The sequence below is a fragment of the Brachyistius frenatus genome, unplaced genomic scaffold (genome assembly GCF_029030835.1).
Source record: "Brachyistius frenatus isolate BFR_SWC_R1_liver_20210118 unplaced genomic scaffold, ASM2903083v1 Contig_45, whole genome shotgun sequence".
NCBI classification, from domain to species: Eukaryota; Metazoa; Chordata; class Actinopteri; family Embiotocidae; genus Brachyistius; species Brachyistius frenatus.
The window spans coordinates 1997007-2023347 of NW_027210644.1; the positions used below are offsets into that span (position 1 = coordinate 1997007).

The window sequence follows — 26341 nt, forward strand, 5'->3', positions numbered from 1 at the left end:
TTGGAGTGGGCCCCCTGGCTGCTGTACATGCTTCTTCTGCTGAGGTCAATGGTACCACTGCTTCACGGGATTCCAATGCAAATGGTAATTGTGGTGGTGTCCAGACCTGGGTGACTGATGTCAGTGAAGCCATTTGCAGGTCCAGACCTGCCAACAGTGTTGGTTTGGCAGTTGAGAGGAAGAAACTGACCGAACTTGGTCTGCCATTTGCAGTCGTTTATACAGTTTAGACCCTTCGGGCTGCCTTTACCATCAGAGCCTATGAGACGCATTGGCATGTATTTGTAGAGGTCTTGTATAGTGCTCTTGTTCACCGCAGGACTTGTTGGAATTTCTGCAGGGGTTAGCAGGGAAAGGTAGCGTAGTGTCCAGCTTTTGTGTGTTCATGGTGGCAATCGCAGCTGGCCATATTATGGTGTTGATTAAAACAATGCTCTTACGGAAGGGTATTGTTTTATCTGTGCACCTTGTTGGTGCACCCGTCATGCATGACTTTCACTGAAGATGGGGTCGTGGTTGAGCTGCAACCTAACCTGTTCTTTTACATTACCTTACCTTTCAGGTCAAGATTGATTTAACTGAGGGTATTTGCCCCCTCACTTTATGATAGTGAGGAGAAAAGGCACATCCATACCTTCTAAACCTGGCTAATGCTTAGTTGTTACGTAGACCTCACTCAATAAATTATGGAGCATTAGTGTTGTCTCATTGGGTGTGCGAGGCAATTCGGTGGAGCTATGATGTTACAGTGGATGATCTGTAAGTGCACCTAAAGGCTCATTCCACCATAGGAGTTGCGACCTTGGCTGCACTGTTGATGGGCGTGTCAGTGGAGTAGGTCTGGATGGTTGCATTCTGGTCCTTTACTTCTGTTTGTGCAGCCATAATTAAGAGATACTGTCTCAGATTCAGGGTGCCATCCCGAACAAACTAACATTGTGTGGACCGAATCTTGTCTGATAAGCCTGTCACCTCTGGACCCCTGCCTGAGAGTTGGACCTTGATCTGTCAGTGAATACAAAGAACTGTCCCAGGGTGCTGAGGCAGAGCCTCGAGGGGATTTACCAAAAGCGAAGCCCGTCAGAAGGCTACTCACATACTCATTCATCTGGAGTTATGTTCAGTAATACCATTTTTCACAGTTTAAAAAATGACCAGAGCCACTGTGCACCTGGTGAGAACCGGGTTTTTCACAAATGTTGTATTTGCTTTTGAGCATATGTGTAGCTTATTTCTGCGACAAACAATGAATATCAATGTAAAACATTTAAACGTGAAAACTGGTAATGAAAAGCACGCAAAATAGAGTTTGAACAGATTTGAGCAATTTCTTTTCATGTATTAATTGTGTATATTTAGGAATGGATTGCTTGAGTGTACATATTGCATTTACATACTAAAGAACAGATGTGCAGTCAGCTGCCTGTAGTGATGCAGTGGCACATCAGTGATAGGAGATAGTGGATATTAAACGGATGGTTGCAGAGGAACTGTGCTGTTCCACTGACAGAAAGAGTTGATGAAAAACAGTGTTTGTTCTTCACTCCTGTAGCACAACAGGAGTAAGTAAATCAGTGTTACTGGATGTTCCAGGCTAACACATGGAGGTGCTCTGTACATAACCGCATTATGGTGATGGGACTTTTTTTTTCTGTGCCGTTGATCTTATTAGTAATGGTGTCCTTGGCGGGGTTTTTTTTTTGTGTGTGTGTTATTGTAACATCTAGCCTTTCCTACCTTTATGCTGTTTGTGCTCTGCTCATTTATTGCCTTTTCTTTCTTATTCTCTCTGCTTTTTGTTATTTTGCTTTCTCTCTCTCAGCCAGCTACATTCCATTAAACCTTCAAAGATAACTGATGACTGCCAGGCTGAACTCTCCTGCTTTTTATATTTATTTATCTTTTATTTATGATTGGCCTTCCCTCTAGATAGGGAACACATGCCATTCCAAACATAATGTTATATTTCCCAGTGCCTGCCCTCAATGACAAAAAAAAAACACAGTCATTCATTGAAAGCCCAATGCTACCTAGAGGGCAAATAGATGCTGTCCCAGTTGCCGAGCCTGTTCAGTACCATTTTCAATAATCAGGCGTGCTGATAGGGGAAGCCCCCACCACCTTTTTAAGGGGTGTAAAAGCAATATTTTGCCCCCTTCGCTTTTATGAAAAAGTAACACACATGAAATTGAAAAAGCCACAGCTCAGTCTCAGGGCTGTTTCTCATGTAATGCATTTCAATTGGGTTTTTAAGATAGATTGCACGAGGTCGTAGCAAGCTCTAAACATATCTCATAACCCAGATTGTACAATCCTGTCCCTGCGTCTCTGATCTGTTTTGTAAAGCCACGGCAGTGAGGGAGATGAAAGGCAGGATGTCTGTTGCATCAGTGGCCGGCAACACTACATCGTGTGACCTTCTTTGATAGATGCCCTTTCTTGAGCTCCGAGAGGGGCCAGGGAATTTAAAACCCCATAGCGTGGCTCAGATTGAGAGAGAGAGACTGCATTAAACCTTCTTCTTGATGTCCTCGCGTTCCCCTCTCAGCAAGGACGTGCACTCCATGCAACGCATTCTGTTGTCTGTTTTCATACAAAGCCTTGCTTATGCTGCTTCAGATCTGTCAGTCCCTACGGAGGGGATCACAGGCTACTGTAGCTGGTCTTGCAGCATTTGCAAAGGGGTCATGACAGATCCCCCCCCCCCTCCCCAAGCGCCCCTTGCTTTGCATTTCCATCCTGAGGAGACAGAGCTGTCCCAGAAGAGACTTTTGAAGGTGGGCAAAAAGAACAGAATTCTCTGAGGTTTCTGTTAGGACATGTTTTTGAATTGTTGTCTTGTGTTTTGGGACAGAGGAGAGACTTATGTGACATTTCCCATGGCCAGTAGTTTACTGCAAACAGGAAACCGTTCCTTTCCTAATGTGTTATCTGTGGTTACTGAGCATGTAACATATTTCATTAGCATGCCCGCTGGAGGGTTGCAGCAATTACTTTCTTCACTACAGTTATTGGCACATGAATTCCAAATCCATGTCTAAAGAGTAAACTGATAAAATCAACTTACACTATACTACAAGAGTGTGCTGCACACTTTTTCAGATTATAATGATGAATATTTTTTTAGCTTCAATGTTTACATTTTAGCAGGTGGGATATTTACATTTTATGATATGAATGGAGGACTGCTGATTAATGGATAATAAATTAGTGACATTTATCAGTCATTTGCCAAATAATCATCAATATCATTGTGTCATGTACGTAACTATATTTGTATGCTGATTGATGCAAACTAGTGCTACTATACTATGTCAGTTGCAGTGGTAGACATGGAAACGGTGTCGGATTTGCAGGGAGTTACTGTATGTGCAGGTCAGTTATAGAACTGATATAGAAGAGAGCTTCAGCCAGCCACAGCTGGCCAAAAGAGGGTTATTTGATTTTTCTAAAAGAAAGAAAAAATATATAATTACTTTAAGTATGTGCTGGTTTAAAGTGTAAAATAACAAATCTGATGACCAAAGGGGAAATAATGTATTGCCTCAAGCACAGTCATCCTGTGGTGAATAGGGACAACTGTAATTACTGACAATGATGAACGGGGGCGCATAAGACCCAGGGTTTCAGCTGTCCCCGAATTCAATTCTCTCCAAAATCAATTTGAGAGGAGAACTTTAGTGGAGAAATTACATCAGACAGTAAAACCCTGATCAACCTGACCTCAAAAAGCAACAGGCTAGAGAAAACCGGTAAAATATACATACGAGGCAATTGGTACAACTGAGTCCAGTTCCAAAGATTGTCTTCAAGACCACATCTAAAAAAAAACACCAAAAAAAACAAGGCCTTTATAAACAAAAGATGGAACTATTATGATCAAAATCTATATTAATAGTATTCAGTAGCATGTAAGCTAATCTTCCAGTCAACCATTTCCATTTCTTCACCATCAATCCATTATACAGTGTCAGTTTTCCTTGAAACATGAAGTAAATCTATATAATCTGATGTATTGCAGGTCGGGCAGGCCCGGCTAAGCATTTATGAAAATATGATAGATTCTGGTAGGTCCAAACGTTAATAAGCAGCATTCCGACAAAGTCATAAGAAACTTCTGGAATCCCTTTGAGGGAACAACACTTTTGTCTGGAAATTAGCTCCCAAGTACTATATGTTCACTTTAGTTTTGACTGTGAACCCTTTATTATCTCTCAAAGTTGGCATGGAATTCTGAAGGTTTTGTTTGTAGGAAAACTAAACAGTCCCGGTGAAATTAGTGCAGCCTGTCCATCTCTCTAACTTGGACTTGGCAAAGGGCAATAAAATGGAGCCCATAAAGCAGCCAAATCTAAACCCCAATTAACACCCAGGTTTGGATACTGGTTTGGATGGAACTTTTCACGAACACGTAGATGAAAACACAGTTCACAGTACTAGCATCACAGAGCATTCAACTTGTCACAGTCTTATTTGAGACTGAAATATGCAGCTCAAAGAAGCTTGGAAATAATATTTAGAGATACAAAATTTTGTCACATACAATCCCCAGAGGTGAAGAATGAATTTACACAGATGTAATTTAACAATGTAACAAACATCGAAAAACTTCAAATTCATGAAAGGTTTACAACTCAAAATATTCCATTTGTTTTGATTCAGAAGGACCAACCAGAGTCATCATTTTTTACATCAACTTAAGACAAACATTTTTGACAGTTTAGTTAGGAAAAAACAAGTGAGCTGGTATTTTGGAAGCAATGTTGCATAAATGAATGGTATCAAGGAGTAAAACTTAAAAGTTCTTAACATGAACTTTTTTTGGTTTGCTCAATAAAACTTTTTTTTCTTTTTTTTTCTACCCATTATAGCCAGCTATGCAATTTTGTTTGTCTCCAGTAACTGCCAAAATGGCTACAAGTTGTCCACCCAATTTCAACCTGAAGGGGAGGTGCATGTTTTTGTCTCCAGAATTCAAACAACACGTAAAACTATATCCATATGTCTTTTCCTCTATTCAGTCCACTGCTGCACCTATGTATGTGGGCTTTTTCAATTTCTTGGCCACCATCTTGGCCTAGACAAGCAGTTCGTAAAGTCTGAAGGGTTAGGGCCACAGGCTCTACCGTAAGTGACTGATCTTCCTCATCACCTTCAATCTCACGATCTGTAACCTCGGGGCTCGTAATGTTAGAGTGAGGAGTGGAGTTAGACATCAGTGTGAGATGAAGTCAGTTCACTGTGTCCCTCCCTGCTCCTCTTCTCGTGATGGCATTCAGTGTTTGAGCAATTTCTGCCTCACAGGAATTCATTTATATGTAAAACACAAAAGCCCAAACTACAGCACTGCCAAACACTATAAACAGCTTTGACAGTCCCACAGGTTTTATGCAATTGACCAGTGTATTGAAAACTTTGAACTTGGCACCTAGAGAGACAGCCTATGATGTGGTCAGAGTTAACAAGGCAGCAAGCAGACTGCTTCCCCCTGGGCCCGCTTGTCATGCTAGCTTTATGAGCTTCAAAACATTTTTTTTTTTGCACTTGTATTTTACAATAATCTGCAAATAAAATGAGTCATTCATTTTATTTAAAAAAAAACACACAAAAAAAACAGCCAAAAGTCACACTTGTTTATTCACAAATGAAGTGTTTGTTCCTCTGAACAAATGAAAGAGTTCCTCAGAGGGAATCTCTTTTAAAGCCCATTAACCAAACAGTTGTTCAGTTTCCCACTTAACTTTCTCACATTAAAACATGTATCAGAGCACTGATCTCTCATTTTATCCTCTTATATGTCTTTAGGCTTTTGATTTGAGGATTTTTTTACATTGCTGGTTGTCAAAGATGGACATCCTTCTGGAAGTTCTGACGTCCCTGGGTGCATCAAAACACCCTCGACAGAATCTGGACAGTTTTTGTTGGCCAAACATTCTTGTCAAAATCTACACACCCACAGCTGATACAAACACTTACTGGTCCTGACAATTGGAGCCAAATGCAAAAATAACTGCTCAAATCGAGATTGAGACACATAACAAAACCCTGACGCATGTCTCAATTTGTAGACCGTTAACTAAACTGGACTTCAGAAAATGTTGAAAATGTTAACCAGACTATTAAAAAAAATATATATATATATATAAATATATATATTACAACTCATATTCACATAATTTGCAACTCCTGTGTAGGAATTTACATTTGATACCAACATTCAAGACTATTGTTGGTATGGTTTTCAGCTATTAATTGATGTCGTCAATTCATTTGTGGAGATGATTTTACCAATGTTGGTGGCTATGCGAGTACAACTGTTTAATGGTTCCAAAATGTATGTGAACAATGAGAAATGGTTAGGTGTAAAGATCTAAGCCACGTTGACAATCGACACAATTGTTAAGACCACACAGATGGGTCAGATCATCTCTGAAATTCTCTGATCCTATTAATGTCTTCAAGTTGCAGCTTAGAGTATTTATCGCATCTGGTGCTCGTGTACTGGAGCCAGATACTACAGGGCCTTTCAAGTTACAAGTGTTCTGTTGCCACATGATGGGAACTCTAGGCAAAGGTGGCTATGATGTTTTCGTCGATCAGTGTAAGCTGTATCAAGGCCAACAAAGGACAAATGCTGTTGGTTTTCTTGTGAGCACGATTCCATATTTCTCTTTAAAAGAGACTTGTGCTGATTTTTGCACCCCTCACTGCAAGGTGCGTACACTGTCAGAAAGTTGACACCGGTTAAACTACAGTGATTTCACTTAATTGTTTGAGGCAGCTTGTTCATTAATTCACAAGAAAAATCGAAGGAAGTAAATTGTTTGGTTTGTGTTGCGGAACTCGTTTTAAAACATGTTTTGTGATGGTTTACATCCAGTCGAATGGTTCAACGATACAGAATGAATAAGTACTTGTAATTGAAAATATGCCAAAGAAAACTAAATGGTGTCATTTCAAATTATAGTTGTCTTACACTAAGAAGTTGAATATGAATAGTTTGTTGGACAGAGGGTTAAACACGCAAAGTCTTTGATAAGTAATAACTCACAAAATATAATTCAATTACATGTGATTTCTCAAAAAATCTAAAATAAACTGTGTGTCTGTGTCTGTGTGTCTGTATTTGGGCAGTTTTCAGAGATGGGAATTATGCACGCTTTGTACCCTGAGTTCCAGCTGTATGAGAGGTTTTCATGGTGCGAGATAATAGAATCTTGTAGGATCATAGAATGGATGCATGTACATTTAGTTTTCAGGTGGGTTGTTAGCTTTAAACCAGCTCGTCCTCCCCTCCCTCAGAAACCACTTAGACCATCTATAATAATGATGCATTAAAGTGTCGGCAGTGCAGCCTGCCTGATTCATCACTGCAGCCTGTTCATACTGAGAGTCTGTCTCCTGTGCTTACCCTCTCACATATTAATGCTTCATTGATTACTTTACATTACATCACATCTGTGTTTGATGATGAACACACACACACACACACACACACACACACACACACACACACACACACACACACACACACACACACACACACACACACACACACACACACACACACACACACACACACACACACACAAACACATCATTAATGGGATTTTTTAAACCATTTTTACCCCAACTGTGTAACAGGCTGACGCCACAGCAGCTTGAATTTATCTAACACCTTCACAACATAATCACTGTATAAGAACACATTTCAGAGTCACAGTTACAGGTGTTACTGTTACGAAACAACAAAGAGATGCCATTTCACTCTGAGATGTGGAGTGTGATTTGGGGATCTAGAAAAACTTCAATTGATTAATTATGGCCTTGGTTCAGAGTAAAATAGCTTTGATACCCTGAATCTATTAAGATTGCCTTGCAAATTAGCACAAACATTTATTAATCCTAAATAATGAATCCAAATGTCTTTGTTGAGTAAAGCTTCAAAGTCATCACTTATTATTTCCACAATTACTAGATAAACTGGCACAGTTTGGCAGTCCCCTGCTTTTTCACCTGGGGCACCAAGCAGGTTGATGCTGCTGGATCAAAGTGAAAAAAAAAAGTTGACAACACAAATACTAACTGAAGAAGACCCAATACCATTGTCTTTGGCCACCAGAGCCTAACCAAACACTGACTGCAACAATATGTAAACTACCTCCATAAGTACTCTAGTACACACGTGTGCATATTTTAGTTTTCCCCAATTAAATTAGTTTCATTAAAATGTAATTAATTAACTTTAACATGTATAAGCAGTTACAATGTCCAGCGGGGAACCGTTTTGATCCCATATGTTATAAATTGTAGACTTCTTTCACTACAACTGCTACAGATCAAAGACTTTGAATTTCAAATTCTATCTCCTTTACAGTCAGTGCGACAGCTTATCGGGCCCAAACACACTGTCTGTGTTGTTAGTGCATGGCGGTTGCGTAACATCTTGGTTTTTATTTCGGTACTCATATTAACAGGTTAGAGCAGCCACACAGCCTGCTGCAGCGCCTTATCTAGAGTTTAGGCGTCTTGCCTATTTTTCACACGTGATATGCACAGTTCCAAGCCAAAAGACAGTGGAAAAAAATGTTTGATAAAGATAATGGCATCATACAAAATACAACATTACATGAAACTGACCCCTTTCACTATATTATCAATGACTATAATATATTATCTTCGTATGTCACAGACATGAACAAAATATATGTACATTTTAACTACACCAACTGCATGTAGAAACAGTGGGGGCTACATGTGTGCTATAGAGTCATGGCAGAAACCAGTGTAGGTTGCAATTTGGTAATGTCAATAATTTAACAGGGGAAGGGCTGTATTTTGTCTCTCCCTCTCCCTCTCACTATGACTTTTATGAACCAAAGAATCTGTAATGTAAAGCAACAGACATACTGGTTGTGATACACACATGAAGAGTTAGCTAGAGCAGTACGGTATGGTAGCTGCATCGCACACGCAAGGCAGGGAGTGTGCAACCTCTTACTGCTTTAATTTAAATGAATGTAGTAAAAATTATTAGCATCAGGTTTGGTAGATTTGCAGTTCAGGATTTTTAGAATGTCCAATAAAATCAAACTGTACTGCTTTTTAAGTGGCACTATGATAAAGTGTCTCTTGTCCTTCAAACCTAAGGTTGCTCAGTTTTGATTTTACAGTAGCGAGGCTATCACTGATTGAATTTTGTGATGTTTTCTCTCATGCAAATTTAAAAAGAAGAAAAAAAAAAAAGGCCTGGCTTAAAAGGTTAATAGTACAAATACAAATATAAGGCCCACTGTGGGCTTTCTGCTTTCCAATTCATCTATCCATCCATCCATCTATCCGTTCATCCATCTGTCTGTCCGTCCGTCCATTCATCCGTCCTTCTGTCCGTCCATCTCTCCCTCCCTTTCTCCCTCCCTCCATCCGACCGATTCCTTTGTTCTCTTAAAGAGTTCTGTTTGTGCACAAAGGCTCCTCTGATTAGAAGTATGAAACATTGCCACAAATAATCTCAAAGTAAAAAAGAGGGATTGAAGTTCATTCATGCCAGGATACAATAATCAATTACCATGTCCTGCTAGAAGTCTTCATAGCAAAAATCTATTGCACGATCCAGTTACTACATGATTGTTTAAAAAAAAAAGAAAAAAAGAAAGAAATTTATATCAACACTGACATCACATGAGATTACTTTGTGCGAATGCCTGTGCAGTGGAATAGTGAATAGTGGCAGAGGAAGGCTAAAGCTGTCTCGCTCTTCTAATGAGCTGTACCTGCTCACTGTCTTTCTACTTTTTTACATCTTCCTGTGAGTTTGAGGTGCTTTTGATTGTCTGGCCCTATGGGATATTGCTCCAGGCATGACACCCAGAGTGTTGCTGTTCATTCTGGGTAGACGGACAATAGTGGTGAGGTTTTTAAACAAGCCCTTGACCCGGCCGTCATCCTTCCTCCAACTATGATTACATGTCTCAGTTTAGTGTATGGCAGGTCTCAAACTGTCTGGGTGATGGTGTCTTCTGGCCTCATGTGAAGATGTAAAAGTAGAAAAGTGAATCATGCTTGCCTCAGGAGCAACAGGGGGTTCCCCTCTCCTCTCCAAAGTGCTTTTCTAAGAAGACATTAAATAAGTTGTTTGGTGTTTATTTGCCTCTAGGCGTAATGGCATCTCTACCTCCCACTCACACTTTTGAACTCCACGAAGGGAGAGGTGCTGTTACAGGCCCCCTAAGGCTGATCGCCAAAGGGAGGCAGACTTCCTATTTCTTCCCTCCTTCTGTACTCCCAAAACACAATTCTTCTAACTCTTTCTCTGCTCTTCGTCTTCCTTTCCCCTCACTACATTGCTACAAATAACAGGTTTTTCTGCCTCCTGTGATTGATAAGAGTTTTTTTTTTCAATATCCTGGTAGATCACAGGAATCACAGAGGTAAATGCAGAGAGACAGAGAGCTCAGATGTTTGACAGATGTATTATGGTGCCAGTGGGAAAAATTGATATTCAAAAAGTCAGTCAAAGACATTCCAAAGACAAACATGAACACAAAATAGTAGCTCTCACCACTTGTCATCAAAGGCATAAAGTTGTTCCAGCAACAAATGCATACAAAATAATTATTTACAGTTTATCTGTGAAAGTAAACTCAGTTGGAAGATCATAGTTTATATTGTATTCATATGTAAATTAATATATGTCTAATCATGTTTATATTTATTAATTTGTCCTTTATTAATTAGAATGTTATTGTTGTGTGTGTGTGTGTGTGTGTGTGTGTGTGTGTGTGTGTGTGTGTGTGTGTGTGTGTGTGTGTGTGTGTGTGTGTGTGTGTGGTGGGTGGGGGTCATTTAAAGCCAAATGGTACAAAATATCTGATAAAACATCTTATACTAAATTACATTTTGTTTAAGGAGTTGTATAACAAGGATTGCTTAGGTTCACGTATAGCCACTAATGTAACACCTCTGTAAACATGGTGAGGTGCTTTGCTTTGCTATAAAAGTAAGGTGTGCCCTGTGTCTTCCTTTGAGACACACGGCTGTAAAGTTTTTGTCTCCGTATTGTACTGTACAATATGTTTTTATTAACAACCCATCGGTATTTTGTTGGTGTTTTTGAATTTCAATAGTTATAGGCAGTTTTTCCACCACACATCCTATTTGTACCTCCAGATGTTAAAAGAAACTCATGTATTCATTAGCCATATTATAAAAGCTTAGGTGGGAAGCCTCCACTCTTTTGGTTACAAGCATTTCACAAGAGGTTTATGTGGGGATTTGCTCCATTGTAGCCGCAAGAGTGTTAGTGAGCGCCAGCAGATGGTGGGTGAGAAGTCCTGGCTCACAGGTAATGCTCCACTCAATCTCAAAGGTGTTGAATCGTGTTGATGTCAGAACAAAGATATTCTTCCACACAAAACTGGGATACCATTTGCGTATGGATCTGACTCAGTACATGTTTGTGTATGCTGTGGCATTTAAATTTCACTTCACTGGGACTAAGGTGCAAAAAATAAAAACCTCCTTGTGAAAAGTACAGAGAAGTATGTGGACATAGTGTCAACATATGATCAGACATAATAATATATTGTATATTTAATCCTGAAATCACCTCCACAGAATCCTGCTGACTGAACATTCCTGCACAATTTGTTTAAACGTAGACTTATTGATGAATAATTGGCTTCAAATAATAATACCAACAGCTACTGACTGTTGACAGTTGACAGGAGTCATCTAAATATTCCTCCTCCACTGTCTCCAGTCTTGGTAGTTGCTACTATAGTTGAGTTTGCTTGCTGGAAGCTCCCCTTGCTGTGTAAATATGGAGATAGCAGTGCAGTGGGCCAAATGCTAAATGAGCAGTGACACACACAGGTTTGTTTTGGCAGGTTGAAGGCTCAGGGCAGGCCGCAACACAACGGCTGCTCCACAAGTATTATCTGCAACTCACTGCCTCGATCCAGAGAGAGTAGGATCGTTACAGCTTGATTTACGAAGGAAACAAAAAGTGAGTGAATGAGACAACTGTGTCTCTGTAGTATATTTATGATGGTACTTTGCAAAAGACGTGGATTTAAAAAAAAAAAAAAAAGTATGACTTGACTATCTGTCTGTGTTGTGAAGGCACTGTTTAGTACATGTTGCTTACACTGAGTGCCCTGGTTTAGATGACAATCAATCCATCAGATTGAAATATTTGTATTGTACCGTAAATGTCAAGGACAATGTTTTCAACACATTTCTCCTCAACTTCTAATATAGTTGGTCAACTTTGTAAACTCTGGCATCTCCACTAGAATAATCAAACTGAATTTAGTGGATTTGAGTCACAACTTAATATGGATTGGTGAGGGTAGAGTCATCAGTGGCTAGGCTCAAGAGGCATAAAGAAAATGTATTGAGTTTCGAAGTAAATTTGGAGAACAAATGGTAATTCATATTTAGATGTTATTTTCCAAGAAAAGGTCATTAGAGTGCTTTAATTTGTCAACATTTTTACTTTTGTAAAATCACATTTATATGAAACACCATGCCACATGCACAGTGATGCAGTGGTTAGCATTGTCGCCTCACAGCAAAAAGGTTCCAGGTTCAAATCTGGGCCTGGGTCTCTCTGTGCGGAGTTTACATGTTCTCCCTGTGGCTGCATGGGTTCTCTCCGTGTACTCCGGCTTCCTCCCGCCATCCCAAAACATGCACCTCTGGTTAATTGGTGGTTTTAGAAATTGCCCTTAGGTGTGAATGGTCTTTGTTTCCGTCTGTCTCTATGTGGCCCTGTGATGGACTGGTGATGTGTCTAGGGTGTACCCTGCCTTTGCCCTAAGTGAGCTGGGGTAGGCTCCGGCCCCCCCATGACCCTGTTCAGGATAAAGTGTGTATAGGTAATTAATGGATGGACCATGCCAATGCTCCATAACGATCTTAATGGGGAAACTATTGTATTAAACTTCCCTTTAAGTTAAAAAAAAATTAACTTTGACAGGCAGACCAACTGAAATCATTGAAGAGAGACTTGAACTACAAAGCACTGTCATGACAAGCAGGGGAGTTAAACATGATTAAAGGTGAAACTGCTCTTATCATGAAGACTGTTCTCAGTTGTGTATCCTGGAAATGTTCCACAGTAAATTGTCCCAGCTTAATACCGAAACCCCCAGTCTGCTGCTGATCTCCCACTTAGTCAGACATGGAAGCAAATGTATGTAACAGTTACTCAGGGCATCTGTGAGAGGATCCAAAACAATTACGAAATGTTAATTGTACATTTGTCAGTGACATATTCATCAGAGCCACTGTTCTGTGACAGAAAAAAAAAAAAAAAAAAAAACCCAGAAGGAGTGGTTTAGATTGCATGAAGTTAAAAAAGTACTTTCTAAAGCAATATGTGAGCCGGTTGAGGGATGACAATCACTGAGATATTATGCAGACAATATTACAGCCAACAGTAGATGATGGTACACTGTTACTTCAGCAGAGGATGATACTGGACAGAGTCCTGAAGCCCCTGAGCCAGCTGTCAGAGCGAGAGCATTTCCCTACGTTTCTTCCTTCAGCACAACATACTGAGCTACTGAAATGTAGATGCTACTGTGAAGAAATATGCCAACCAAGAACTGGATTTGAAGTCATTTATAAAAAAAAAAGATCTATGAAGCTTTAAGACAAAAGCAACATAATATAGATGAATCTGTCTGTAAGTGGTGGTTGTGAGAGGAAAACACAACCAAAAGGGTAGATAGTGATGGTGAGCATGTGAGCAGGGTGCTTGAAAGAAAATCAAAAAGACAACACAAGACAGCAGGAAGAATACAACAGGGTATATTGTAAAAATATCAACCTTGTCTCAGATAAATTATGTTTCTATTCCATGCAATTGCAACAGCAAACATTTTGAAAGTAAACAAAATTGCGAGGCTAATCCATTTCTTATCAACATAATGAGGCAATACTGAGTTACTTATATTTGAAGTCTCCAATACGTTGATCCTGAAAATATCAGTAATGTCTACTGACATGTTTTTCTTCCTGAAGCACAATAAAATGCATCCTATCTCATAGTCTAAACCCAAACAGCCCTCATTTAAAAGCTGAATTGCAGTGCCAGTGTATACATATTTTGTGTTGCTCTGTCTGAGGAAAATAACCACACAGTACGAATTGCATGTTTAGAATTGGTATTTACAAAGCAGAATAGGGCCTACAAAAGACAGTATTACGTTGCATTATGAGAAATGTACTGAAATGTACTCAGGTGCTAAAATTATGATTATTGTCATGGCATGCTATTATAAGTCACCGGGGCAACTCTTCAAATGACCAGAAGCTAAGCTCTGGTAAACTGATTGAACTTTTGAAGCACCCATATTTTACCTGCAACTATAGTTGTGTCCTTATGTAATGTAATGTGTTCTGTAATCCAGAATTGGAATGAACCACAACATAATACATTAATTTATCAGAAGTCAGAGTTGATCATTTTGCATTCTAATGAATGTCTTTATTATTTAGATTGCACTGAAGTTAACGTATATGACATGTGTCTGTTAAGGACCCAGAGACACCCTATACCACACTTGACACTCAACTGCCACAGATGGCTGTTGGATTTGTTCATTAGGAGAGTAAAATTCAGACTATTGTCCATTTTTTGTCATTACTCTCCCATTTCACTGTGTGAGAAAGACAACATCACCATCACTAAGGGCAAATATTCCTGTGTTTGAAAAGATTCTCGTTGCTGCCTTACTGCTACATACACAAGCACAATCCCCCGCTCCCACTTTAATTAATGCCAGTCTGGGAGAATGTGTTGTTCCAGTTGAGCTGTTTTTGCTATACATTCACCAAAAAGACTCTATATCAGGCGGCTTGACAACTGTTTACTCTGCAAATAGATCAAAAAGTGATGCACAGGGCTCTTTATGTGAGGATTAGTGAGCTGGAGAAAATGCTACACAAGTGATATTGACAGTGTAGATCTTGGCAAGGAAAAAGCCCCCACAATTGCTTTTGGCATGCAGGAAAGTGTTCTTCAATGCTACAAATTATGTAAACGTGTGCACATGAACACAGTTTATATGTGCATGCACATACACAAATTCACATTAACATATTCTGCTACACACAGAGTGTGTGTGCTGGGACTTATTATGTGCCTTAGTGCGTCATGTATCCATATCACCATGACAACATAGAGTGCCTGACTGTTTTGGCCAGTTTTCTCTGAATGTATGTGTTCTCATTGGTTTTCACAGAGCAACAACACATCATCCAAGTCTATTTCACAGTATTATTGCATTCAGGCTGAAACCTGGTTATCTCTTAAGTACAAATAGGCAACTGACAATTTACTCATCTGTGTTTTTATATATAAACTCAGTAAAATGGGATATTCCAATTCATTTGTCAAACTAATGGATCATTTGAAATAGGATTAAATAATAACAACAAATCCCATCACAAAACCAAACCAACAATGAATGAATTTACTGAATGTGTATCAAAGCCTGATATCATTCCTCATTTGCATTGAGCTCCACTGTTGTGCAAACAACTATTAAAAACATATCAGTGAGTTACACTGCTATACTGATAGGTTCCTTCATTACCGTGAAAACACACACTGTAGGTTATTTTTGACTTAACCCCACATATACTGCTGCTGTAAAATGTTCACTAGATTAATGCATGGCTGAAAATAACAGAGGTGGGACAAAGGCAATGCTCATAATAAGTCTCAAGTACACTGTCAAGTCATCATTAGAACTAGGAACAGCAGCAGTGTTCAGTCAAGCAATATTACATGAGAGGGTGTACTTTAACCTGATTATTGGTATGACAGTGATGCGGTCAGGACCGAGGCGCCTGCATATAATATTGTGATTATAAAACATGTAATCTAAATGTATTCATATTCTGGATATAGAAATATATATAGAAAACGTTTTGTTAGCATGATCTCTGTTTCCATGGCAATACATGGGGTATGACTAACAACTTGAAAACAATCAGTCACGTCAGTAGAAGTGAATGTAATGTATGCAATGTTTACCACTCCAGGAAGTCTTCCGACCCTTAGTAACAACACAGCAACAGAGACGAGATCGTTTCTCAAACTGCAAAAAAAAATTAAAAAAATACAGCACATAGAAACACTAAACTGCTTAGATAGCTCAATCTCATTGTAAGTAAAATATCCGCTGAAAAAAGATGATAATGGAGTCATATATTTTTAAGATTTTAGCACCATGTCATGTGTTAAATGTAACTGGTCAGCTAGCCGCCGCTAGGAGTGCAAGCCTATCCGTGGTGTTTCCGTACTTGTGCTCGGAGCGACAAAAAAGGACCAAAAGAAGTTACAGTTAGTAGTCCTATAACAAATAAAAAACAACATTATATTGCATATGATATGGAATTCAATTTCAATTATATATTCCCATTGAGAAGACGGAGTGATATCTCTTGTGATGAGCAGGGTGTGCTTTATGGTGATTTGAGCACGTTCCAAATGTACAGTTGACCAATCAGATCACTGGGTCAGAACTACTTGTTGTATAATGACAGATAGCAATAACATTAGATGGTTCAGAATGTGTACTCATTTCAGAAGAAACCAAGGCCCAATATAACATGATGCAAGACAATCTTGAGCTTCCCGGGGATACAAGTGTATCTATTTCTAATATTATGTATTTATATATATATATATATATTTGTGTCCTGATTTGAAAGAATGATGAACATATGGTTTAGTTGTGTTGACTGGTTCTTACAAACGTTACAAATCATCCTCGGCAATTCATAAACATCTAGTGCAAATATAATGGGTATCTAACCATATTGATTGTTACGCAATCTTGCTTCAGAATAAACTGTGATTGCCAGCATTACCTGTTAGTGGCATAGGTGGCCTGAGCTATAATTCACCCGTTTCAACTGTAATCGGGCCCCACGCTCCAAGGGAACCCGATTGTCCAATATAGCATGTTTTATCAAAAAATAAATGCAACCCATAATTTCTAACAACCACCAACATATATTTAAGTTGGTTGCTTTATTCTTAAAGGATACGTGCAATGACGGCATGCTGGGAAATGGAGTCCAAGAAAAATATATGCACTGGGAACCATAACAGTTATTACTCTGCCGCAGATATGTCTACTGAGAGAGCGGGAGAGACTAATTGATGTTCTTTTGCACTAAGCTAATGTATTTGTGTTTAAGTACACTGTTCTAAGCCCCCACAGATGTTATGTGTCAAACAGTATTAGCATTATTGGCTCTCAGACTAATTCTACTGTTTGTAGAGTTGTGCAGTTTGTTGTCGGAAAAGAAAACATTTTGTACTATGAATAAAGTTAGTTGAAAACTGTTGTAGCATCCATCTCATATGTGGCTTTCAATTTGTATGAGCTGTTGAAGGCTTGTTCCTCTTGCAAAATAAAGAGCAGTTCTTGGAGTTGAACAATGTATTATACACAGGGTCTACACTAAAATTGGTATAATTTCTCTGCCTCATTCTAACCCCTTAGAATCAATAGTCTGCTACAATATTTACAGCATAAAATTAGTGAGTGGATGCAGCCAAAGAAAAAGGCAGGATCTACTTTCTTATTTTTTTTTTTTAGCTTTTAATGAAGAGTGGGGCCACATACTAGCTCTTGAAACAGACCCCCAGATGCTTAAGGCTGGCTCTAGTTAGTGAGACAACAACACAAACCTTGACTCACAGGATATATTTAAAAATGTATACTCAGTCATGTAGAATATGTCACAAAAATGTGAGTTATGTGAAAAGGGAAAAACTGTTTTTCACAATAGAAATAACTGATTTGTTTTTAACAGTACTTTAGATGGGTCATAATGCCTTTGACTGGAGGTCATATTTCACCCATCAACTATTTATCACAGCACCCTTTATGAATTGCAGTTATATAAACATGAAATAACATCACATTTTAATTTGAATCATTCCTTCTGTTGATTAGACATGTTACCATCTTTCAGCTAGCAAAAATAAAAATACAAAAAAATATACAGAGGAAATTCTCTCCAAAAACTGTAATGTGGGTTATGTATCTTCTGTTGGGCATTTTCTACTTCCAGCAGAATAACATTTGAATTATTATTTTTCCAGGCAACAGCAAAGGGAAACAAAAAGGTCATGAGTAATGTAATGTCTCAGAGACAAGTGAGAAGTATATGAAGAGACTCTGAACTGAATGTTCACCCTTCCTTTTTTTTTTTTTTCAAGTTAAGCCTGCTTTTAGTTTTGCTACAAACTTCACAGTGGCCCTGAATTTTATCATTCTAAATGCTGAGGTCAAACCTCAAAGCAATACCCCTCCCCCCCATAAATAAACCTGACTAAACTCAAAATTTGGCATACTACTAATGAAGATCTTGTTAACCAGATGAAATTCTGTCAAACTGTGCCTGTTAAATATAAATAACAGATTACATACTTTTTGTCAGATCTATAATTGAAATGCAGGCATTCGCTAAATCAGAAACAACAATTTGAATATCTGATTTACAGTCTCTGTTTTTGTTTGTAAGGGTGTCAGTGTAATTTGATATGTCCACTTATTAACATCTTTGCAAAAGTCAAGATTCCAGTTTTCATAAAACTACATGCAGGGTGAAAGTATATCTGTTGTCTGCATAATGATTTCATCCAGTTTCATATGACTGGTTATGTGTCCCACAACTAATTCAGTGTTTTTGTTTCTCACAGATGCAAATCTACACATACAACTCAGATGACTTTGACAGTCTCAATGCGGCACTCAGGGAAAAGAGGATCATCGCAGCAATGGCTGTATTTTTTCAGGTAATAACCTGTTTTCCTAAGTCTGTTGGTTTTTCTGTGTGTGTATTCTTACAAAAAAGATGAGGAAGAATCCAGTTTTGTCTTTTCCAACGTATAATTTTGACTTTGTGGTTCATGGTTTACAGAACAGCTCCCCTCAAGGAGAAACCTCTGGCATTATTGGTTTATCACTGTCAGAGATTGTTGAGACAACAAAAATGCAGAGCAGAAACTACTACAGTTATTTCTGATTATCTAACACCATGTAACAAGGGAAATCTTACTTTTGAAATTCTTTATTGAAGACCTCCTTCACCAAGTTTTAAAGTGGGGGTGAATTTTGTGCTGTGATGGCTGCACTGACATTAGGGATTAGCTGTTCCTAGAAATTAGAATTTGCAGTTGGTCGATTAGTTCTCTGGGTCTGACTGATCATTAATGCAATTAACATACAATTTAGTATCACAAGATACTAAATTGAGGCCATGAGATACTAAATCGAGGCCCCAATTTACTATCTCCTGTGCACATTTTAATTAAGTGCACCCGAGATAAGTTTATATATAGAGAGACAGCACAGCACAACAAGAATGAAGTGCACTGCACCTACTTCAGGTGGCAGCTGACCATCTATAAAGTCGATAGCATCCTCAAAGTTAGCATATTGCCAATGATATAATCCACAAACGTATTACTTATTACTAAATTACTTTTACTAAAAATAATCCTTTGCATTCCTTGCACGAAATTAATTAAAACGGGGGAACAAATGATTTAAAATGTGGGAACGAAGTGTTATTTTGTGCGCACGATTTGGTAATCCGAGGGGATGATTTAGTATCTTGTTGCCTTGATTTTGTGCAAACAATTAAAAAAAAAAAAAAAAAAAAAAAAAAAAAAGTCTCCCTATGGCCACTCCTTGGCTCCGTATTTCAGAAATCTAAAAAGCCAGATTATCTATGTGGGAGAGTTGGGACGGTGTGCAGATAAGAGTCGTAAAACTGGTAGATCAAGATCAAAGCGACCAATAAAGTCCTAGCCTGTTGAGTGGAGCTGTGGGTGGACTGGGATCATTGTTAGTTCTATCTCTCAACTGGCAGGAATGAAAAGTTAATTTGAGGTCATCGATTACCTAAGTGGGCTTTTACTTGGACCATTAACCCCAAGTTAATATTTCCTGGTCTCACTTCAATCTCTCTCACTCTGTCTACCGTCTCTCTTTCATTCTCTTCCTCTCAGCCACTTTATATGTCTTGCGCTGGTACACATGCACTCTTGTACATGTTTACATGTAACCTATGCCAACTGAATCAAGCACAATCACTTGTGAATTTGTCAAAACAAACAGATATTTCTGCTATGCCTGCTGTTGGTTGTGTCCTCATCATTACACACTGCATACAATGAAACCTTTGTGCCTGAGTACTTTATACATATTATGCATTGCATTTTACTTATTACATCCCAAACTATAGTTTGCTTTTCACACGACAGTAATGCAACTTTACCTACTGTTCCCCTATTGAAACAATTCATCGTCTAAAATGTGGTAAAATGATGATTTATCACCATCAATAAAACATTTTTGTTGTTCTTTCATTCTGTAAGAGGAAATCTATTTTGACTTGCTGATGCACCAACGAGTGACATTGTTACAAAAATATATATTTGACTGTGTAGGGACCAAGAGTACAGCAAAGCCTCATACACCACCACTTAACTCTGCAGTTTTCATAACAAACTACAATAGGGTGTTCAACAGAAGGTACAACAGATGAATATATAGAGTATTTCTGAAATTCCAATGTTTGAACGGTATTTTTGAGGCTAAAAGGTAAAGCGTTTGGCCCTGAAAGAAAGGTTATGACAGTGTAAAGATGTATGATCTGCGAAGGTGAAAAAAATATTCCTCTACATTATGAAACATTCCATTGTCTGCATGTTTCATTCTAATCAAAGATCTTTGAGTGATACTTCTATGTATATATGGATAAATACGATTTTTAGTTTCTAGTTTGGAATGATGGCAGTACAGAGACTTGAGTTCCAGAAGTGCTAAATCAAGGGAAACTGAACTTGCTTTAGACTGAAGATATTTGGAAGATGTTTCACCTGACATTAAAAAGAATTCTACTTGAAAGACCTGAGGAATCTAAAGACATTCAAGTGGCCATTGACTGGAGCATCACACAGTCTCATAAATGAAACAGAACGGTTTTATTTCTGGATTAACTCTGCTGCATCTTTTTTTTAAATGTAGATCCCTTTTCTTGATTAATTTTATAACAAGGTTAAGGAATACTATCCTGACTAAATTCACCTTAATTGTGTTTAATTGTGTTGTCATTAATGTGTTGCAATTAAAAGTCAGCCAACCCAATCTTCTCGAAATAATGTTTGTTCAGCTAAAATGCCACAGCAAATAGCCTACATTTTTACATAATCGTGTTTTATGTTTTATATCAGAGTAACGTGGAAGCGTTGTTAATGTGTTTGACAGGTTGGATAAAAAATGTATACTTAATGGAAAAGTGACACGTTTAATTTATTTTGAGACAAAATGTCCAATTTTCAGTATAATATCCACTCAATTCAACGTTTTAATGCTTACGTTTAAACACTGGCCAAACTTTATTCAGGTAAGGGACATACTGTATCTTGCTTTTGTTTAAAGTAGAACAAAATATATATAATGACTGAAGAGATGACATGCACATTTACATTTAATCAAATCCATAATGTGTACCTAATCTTTACCCAGTAAGTATGTTGCCTAAACCACAGACTAATACATAAACCCCTGTCTCTGGTGTAAAAGTTTAGTTTAATCATGATTCTAAATCATTAAAAAGAAAAGAAAAATACTATACAGTATTTTAGCTTTTACTCTTAAAATAGGTTAACTGCATTAACTTGAATGCATCTATGCTGTTTTCCTTTATGGAAATTATGAGACATATAATATAGAAACAGAAGTTGGTGTGTGCCTACAGGCATTAAATAGGCAAAAGGGAAAACATAGTGGAGAGCTCAGCTCAGATATATTGTTACGAAAGGTATGTCTCCATCTCTTGGTTCATGTATGCCTTTTTCATTGTCAGCATGACATTATTAAGTTATTTCAAATAAGAAGATAGATAGATAGAGGATAGTTATGGCTATTATTTTCTACACTCATTTTTTTTTTTTTTTCACTCGCCCGTAATAAATTCTCAAAAATGATTTTTGGGGGGCATATAGTGAGCATAAAGCAAACAAACAAACAAAAACAGTAGAGCTGACACATTTTCAAATTGGGACTTGAGGGTTATGTTAGAGAAAAGGTCACTATGGTGATCTTATCTAATAATTTTCTGGAGAACAAACAATGAGTAAGCAGTTCACAGAAATGGATGGTTTTGCAGTTACGAGAAAACAGATGAGATGAATAAACAGATGAAGAAATTGATGATCTCAAAACAGCCATTGAAATAAAAGGCAGAAAAAGCTTTCATTATTTTGAAAGCAGCCAAAACTGCTCCCTGATTCAAACCTGTGACCTCAGTAACTTGGTTCTCGCAGAATGAACTCAACAGGATGTGTTTGTGTGTTTGTTCCCAAAGAAAAGAGGTGTGTGTGTTACAGTCCGAGCCTCAGAAGTACATTTGTATTCATTCATCCTGATGCCACTCTTTGTCCTGCCCTGCTCACGTTTCAGTTAGTCTTCAGTATGCTGAAAAATATAAATGTTGTGTGGAGGTGGGAGTTTGTTTAAAGGAGGCAAATTCAGTATTCATTTTTTTTTCCTTGATAAAAATATCACAAACAACCCCCCCCCCCCCAAAAAAAAAAAAAAAAAAAAAAAAAAACTAGTATATTGCAATACAAAATCAGTGAACCCTGTACAATGACCTGGTTTCCCACATTAAATGGTCATAAAATGTGTTCAGGAAGAATTGTGGATCATTCTCCCTGTACAGCATCTCTATTGGGTTCAGGTCAAGTAGGACAATATTCTGTAGTAGCTTTACTTTGATGTTTAAGGTCATTGTCCTTCTGTATACTCTATTTTTAATATACTTCAGCTGGATAGGATGGCTGTCCAAATAGATAATTTGATAATCAATTTCCTATTGCTCCATGTTCTTCCCAAAAGATTTAAAGAGTTCCATTCGTCCTCTTGACATTGTGCCAATAGGGTTGTCGAGTATTGAAGAGCTCTTTGGCAAAATTCAGGTGGATAGTGTGTTTTTTGTTTTTGTTTTGTTCTTGTTTCTCCTTGGTGTCCTGCTAAGGACATCATGCCTGTTCAATGATCTACGTATGGTAGACTCATAAATAGAGAAGTTAACCAGCATGAACCCATTAAGCTGCTGGGCTTTTGTTTTCACCTCACTGAGCATGGAATCATCTGGCCACCCCCTTCTGGGGAGGGTAACCATAGAACAAAAATATATCCATTTGCAGATTTATGAACTTTTTGAGATTTCTTCATGAATTGTATGCCAATCAGCAATTTCTGATTTAGAGATCTCATCTTTGTAAGACATGGTTTATTCACAATGTTTTTTTTGTTTGTTTGTTTTTTTATGTCATTAGCCCAGGGGTTCCCATACTGGTTCCAATCTACACTAAGAATGTTTGAATGATATGATGAATGAATGATACAACAAAGTGAGTTAAAGTAGATTGTGTTCATTCATAACTGTAACATAACACAAATAAACACTTAAATGAAGATAATTATCAAGGATCCACTTACTTTTTCTTGCCAATGTATATACACATATTTAAAGAGTTATATGTTTGAGGGTGTATACTTGTATCACTAATGCAGCGGGGACATAACTCTGTTTACCCAGTCACATTGTAGGGACATGTCTCCCTTTGGTGGACAAGCATGCCCCCATATTGTCCATCATTAAACATAAGGGAAAATATTTGGTTTAAGGTTATGCAATTACGTTTTGGTTAACGATAAGGAAAGTAGTTGTTATAGTTAGGGTTACGGTAAGTCTCCAGGAGTTGACTACATGTCAATGTATTGTCACTGAAGTGATGAAAACACACACACACACACACACACACACACACACACACACACACACACACACACACACACACACACACACACACACACACACACACACACACACACACACACACACACACACACACACACACACACACACACACACACACACACACACACACACACACACACACACACACACACACACACACACACACACACACACACACACACACACACACACACACACACACACACACACACACAACACACACACACACACACACACACACACACACACACACACACACACACACACACACACACACACAAACATGACCAATTGTGTGTGTGTGTGTGTGTGTGTGTGTGTGTGTGTGTGTGTGTGTGTGTGTGTGTGTGTGTGTGTGTGTGTGTGTGTGTGTGTGCATAAGTGTTTGACTTAAGGCATTTTTATTAATGGAATAAGGTGAAATGTCGATTGAGAGAATGTGAGCATGCCACTGTGTGGTGTCAATGATGTCTGTTTGTATCCTGCAGCTGCACCACTTTAATAGTTTTTACTGTGTGTAAGAAAATCAATTCTACATTATGAGTTATAGTATTATATAGAATATAGTATTTATCTGCGAGTGCGTGTGTTTGTGTGTGTATGTTTGGAGCAGGGCTTCAAGAGTCTCCTGGGCCTGCTTGTGATGACGGTGATGAGTCCTGTTGAGGGAGAAGTTCTTTAAATGTGTCCTCTGCCAGTCTGTGCTGTACCACAGCAGTCGCCCACATGACACTCCACAGAGACAGTGAACACTTCAGAGTGTACAAGCTAATCAGCTAGAGCAGCTGTTTTTTCTTCAATTTTTATCAAAAGAACTGGATTTTAAACACTTAAATTCAACTAATTACACTTTTATTTGTTTAAAAAAAACCTACAAACATTGAATTGTATTTGTTTGATGCCAGGTACCCATTTAACTACAGCCAATAATAAAAATGTCCATGTTGGGTTATTAAGTATAAAGTATAAAGCGATTTTATGTTTAATATAAATTGTACTCCTGAAAAAAGAAGTCCATGTGAGTTTCAGGGCTCTTACACCTGGCGCAAAGTGGCACCAAACACAACAGAATTGCCATTGCTAGCTTCCAACTGATGCAGTTGTCATTTTTCTGTCCCATGTCCACTGTCTAAATAATAAATGTACTTGTAAACACTGGTCATTCACCCATCAGGAAGGACACCACACATTATGACAAACATGCATTATGTCCAATTAACACACAAAAGCTCAAACTCTGAAAAAATGGCACTTTGCCATTTGCTGCAAAATTTGACAAAGCATGACCCTTTGGATTTTGCTTTGGTTGTTTTCATTTAATCTCTTACACTGTATATACAGTACATGGTCAGTGCCTTGCATGTCTCGTTTCCTTTCCTTCCTAATTGTTTCTTCATTCATTTGTGAGCTTCTCCCTCCACTTCCATCAGTCTGATGTGGCTACGTTGTTGCTTTCTGTGTCATGTATTTATTAAATCTTCACACTTACGGGACAAATTGGCCCCATCAGATCAGCTGAGTTTGGGAATCACACTTTTATGACCCTGCATTGCATTGCACCGCAGGCTCTGATTGAAATAAATGACAGTTGTAAACACTGATCATTGCCCTTGTATTTGCTTATTTACAGAGCTGCATGCTTCCACTGTTGCACACACTCAGCTAGAGGCAACAACATGCAAGCAGAGGCCCAGCTGGGATGCAAATTACATGAAACATCAGCTCTGCTTTTTACTATTTATTCCTTAAATCAACATGAGAATTCCACTGAGTCTTATTTCACATTATTTTGAAGGACCTTTTTATATTATATATATGACTGAGAGGCAAGTGAGAAGACATAAGAACAAAGAGAATGAAATAAAAGCCTTGGACTTGACTTGTAAGTCACAGACACAAAACCATTCACAAGTCACAAGCGTGGAGAGCTGGCAGGAAGTCAAAGCCTTAACCCACACAGTTTCTGATAGCATGTAGTAATTTAATGAAAATGCAATAAAGTGTCTCAAGCATTTTTTTTAAGTCATCTTATTGATCACTATGTAAGCACTATCAATGCATTTATCTCATGTTTACAAGAGCAACATTAAATTCTTGAAGAGAAGATGTATCTCCAAAGCTGAAAGAGCAAAGCAGATTTGCTTCCCTTTAGGTCTCTTGTAGAAGCATTTCCTGACATTTAATTTGGGCTCTTGTTGTTTTATCCCATCATGCCTTTAATTAAAGGCATAATTCAGAGCTTTTTTGTCGTTCATCAAAAATGCATTGGTTTATTTATTATGTTGGTGAGATATTGAAAGCAGAGGTTGGCAGTGTTACACAAAGCTTTGTTTTCAAATTAACAACCGGTTTCTTTAAAATGATCAAGGCAAATGAAAAGAAGCCAAAAACATGCACTTAATTTGATCATAAACAAAATGCCACTATAGTATTATTTATTTCCAAAACTGAAGTAAAGGGCAGGAGC

General features: G+C 38.1%; 1 protein-coding gene across 1 annotated transcript in view; it reads left to right on the forward strand.

Moving 5' to 3' along the window:
• LOC138623620 (receptor-type tyrosine-protein phosphatase gamma-like) overlaps nt 1-26341 on the forward strand; it is a 379070-nt gene that overhangs the window by 243985 nt on the left and 108744 nt on the right. Inside the window, exon 5 of the mRNA XM_069703240.1 lies at nt 18737-18832. Within this exon, the coding sequence (XP_069559341.1) occupies nt 18737-18832 (96 nt within the window). The remainder of the gene's footprint in view (nt 1-18736; nt 18833-26341) is intronic.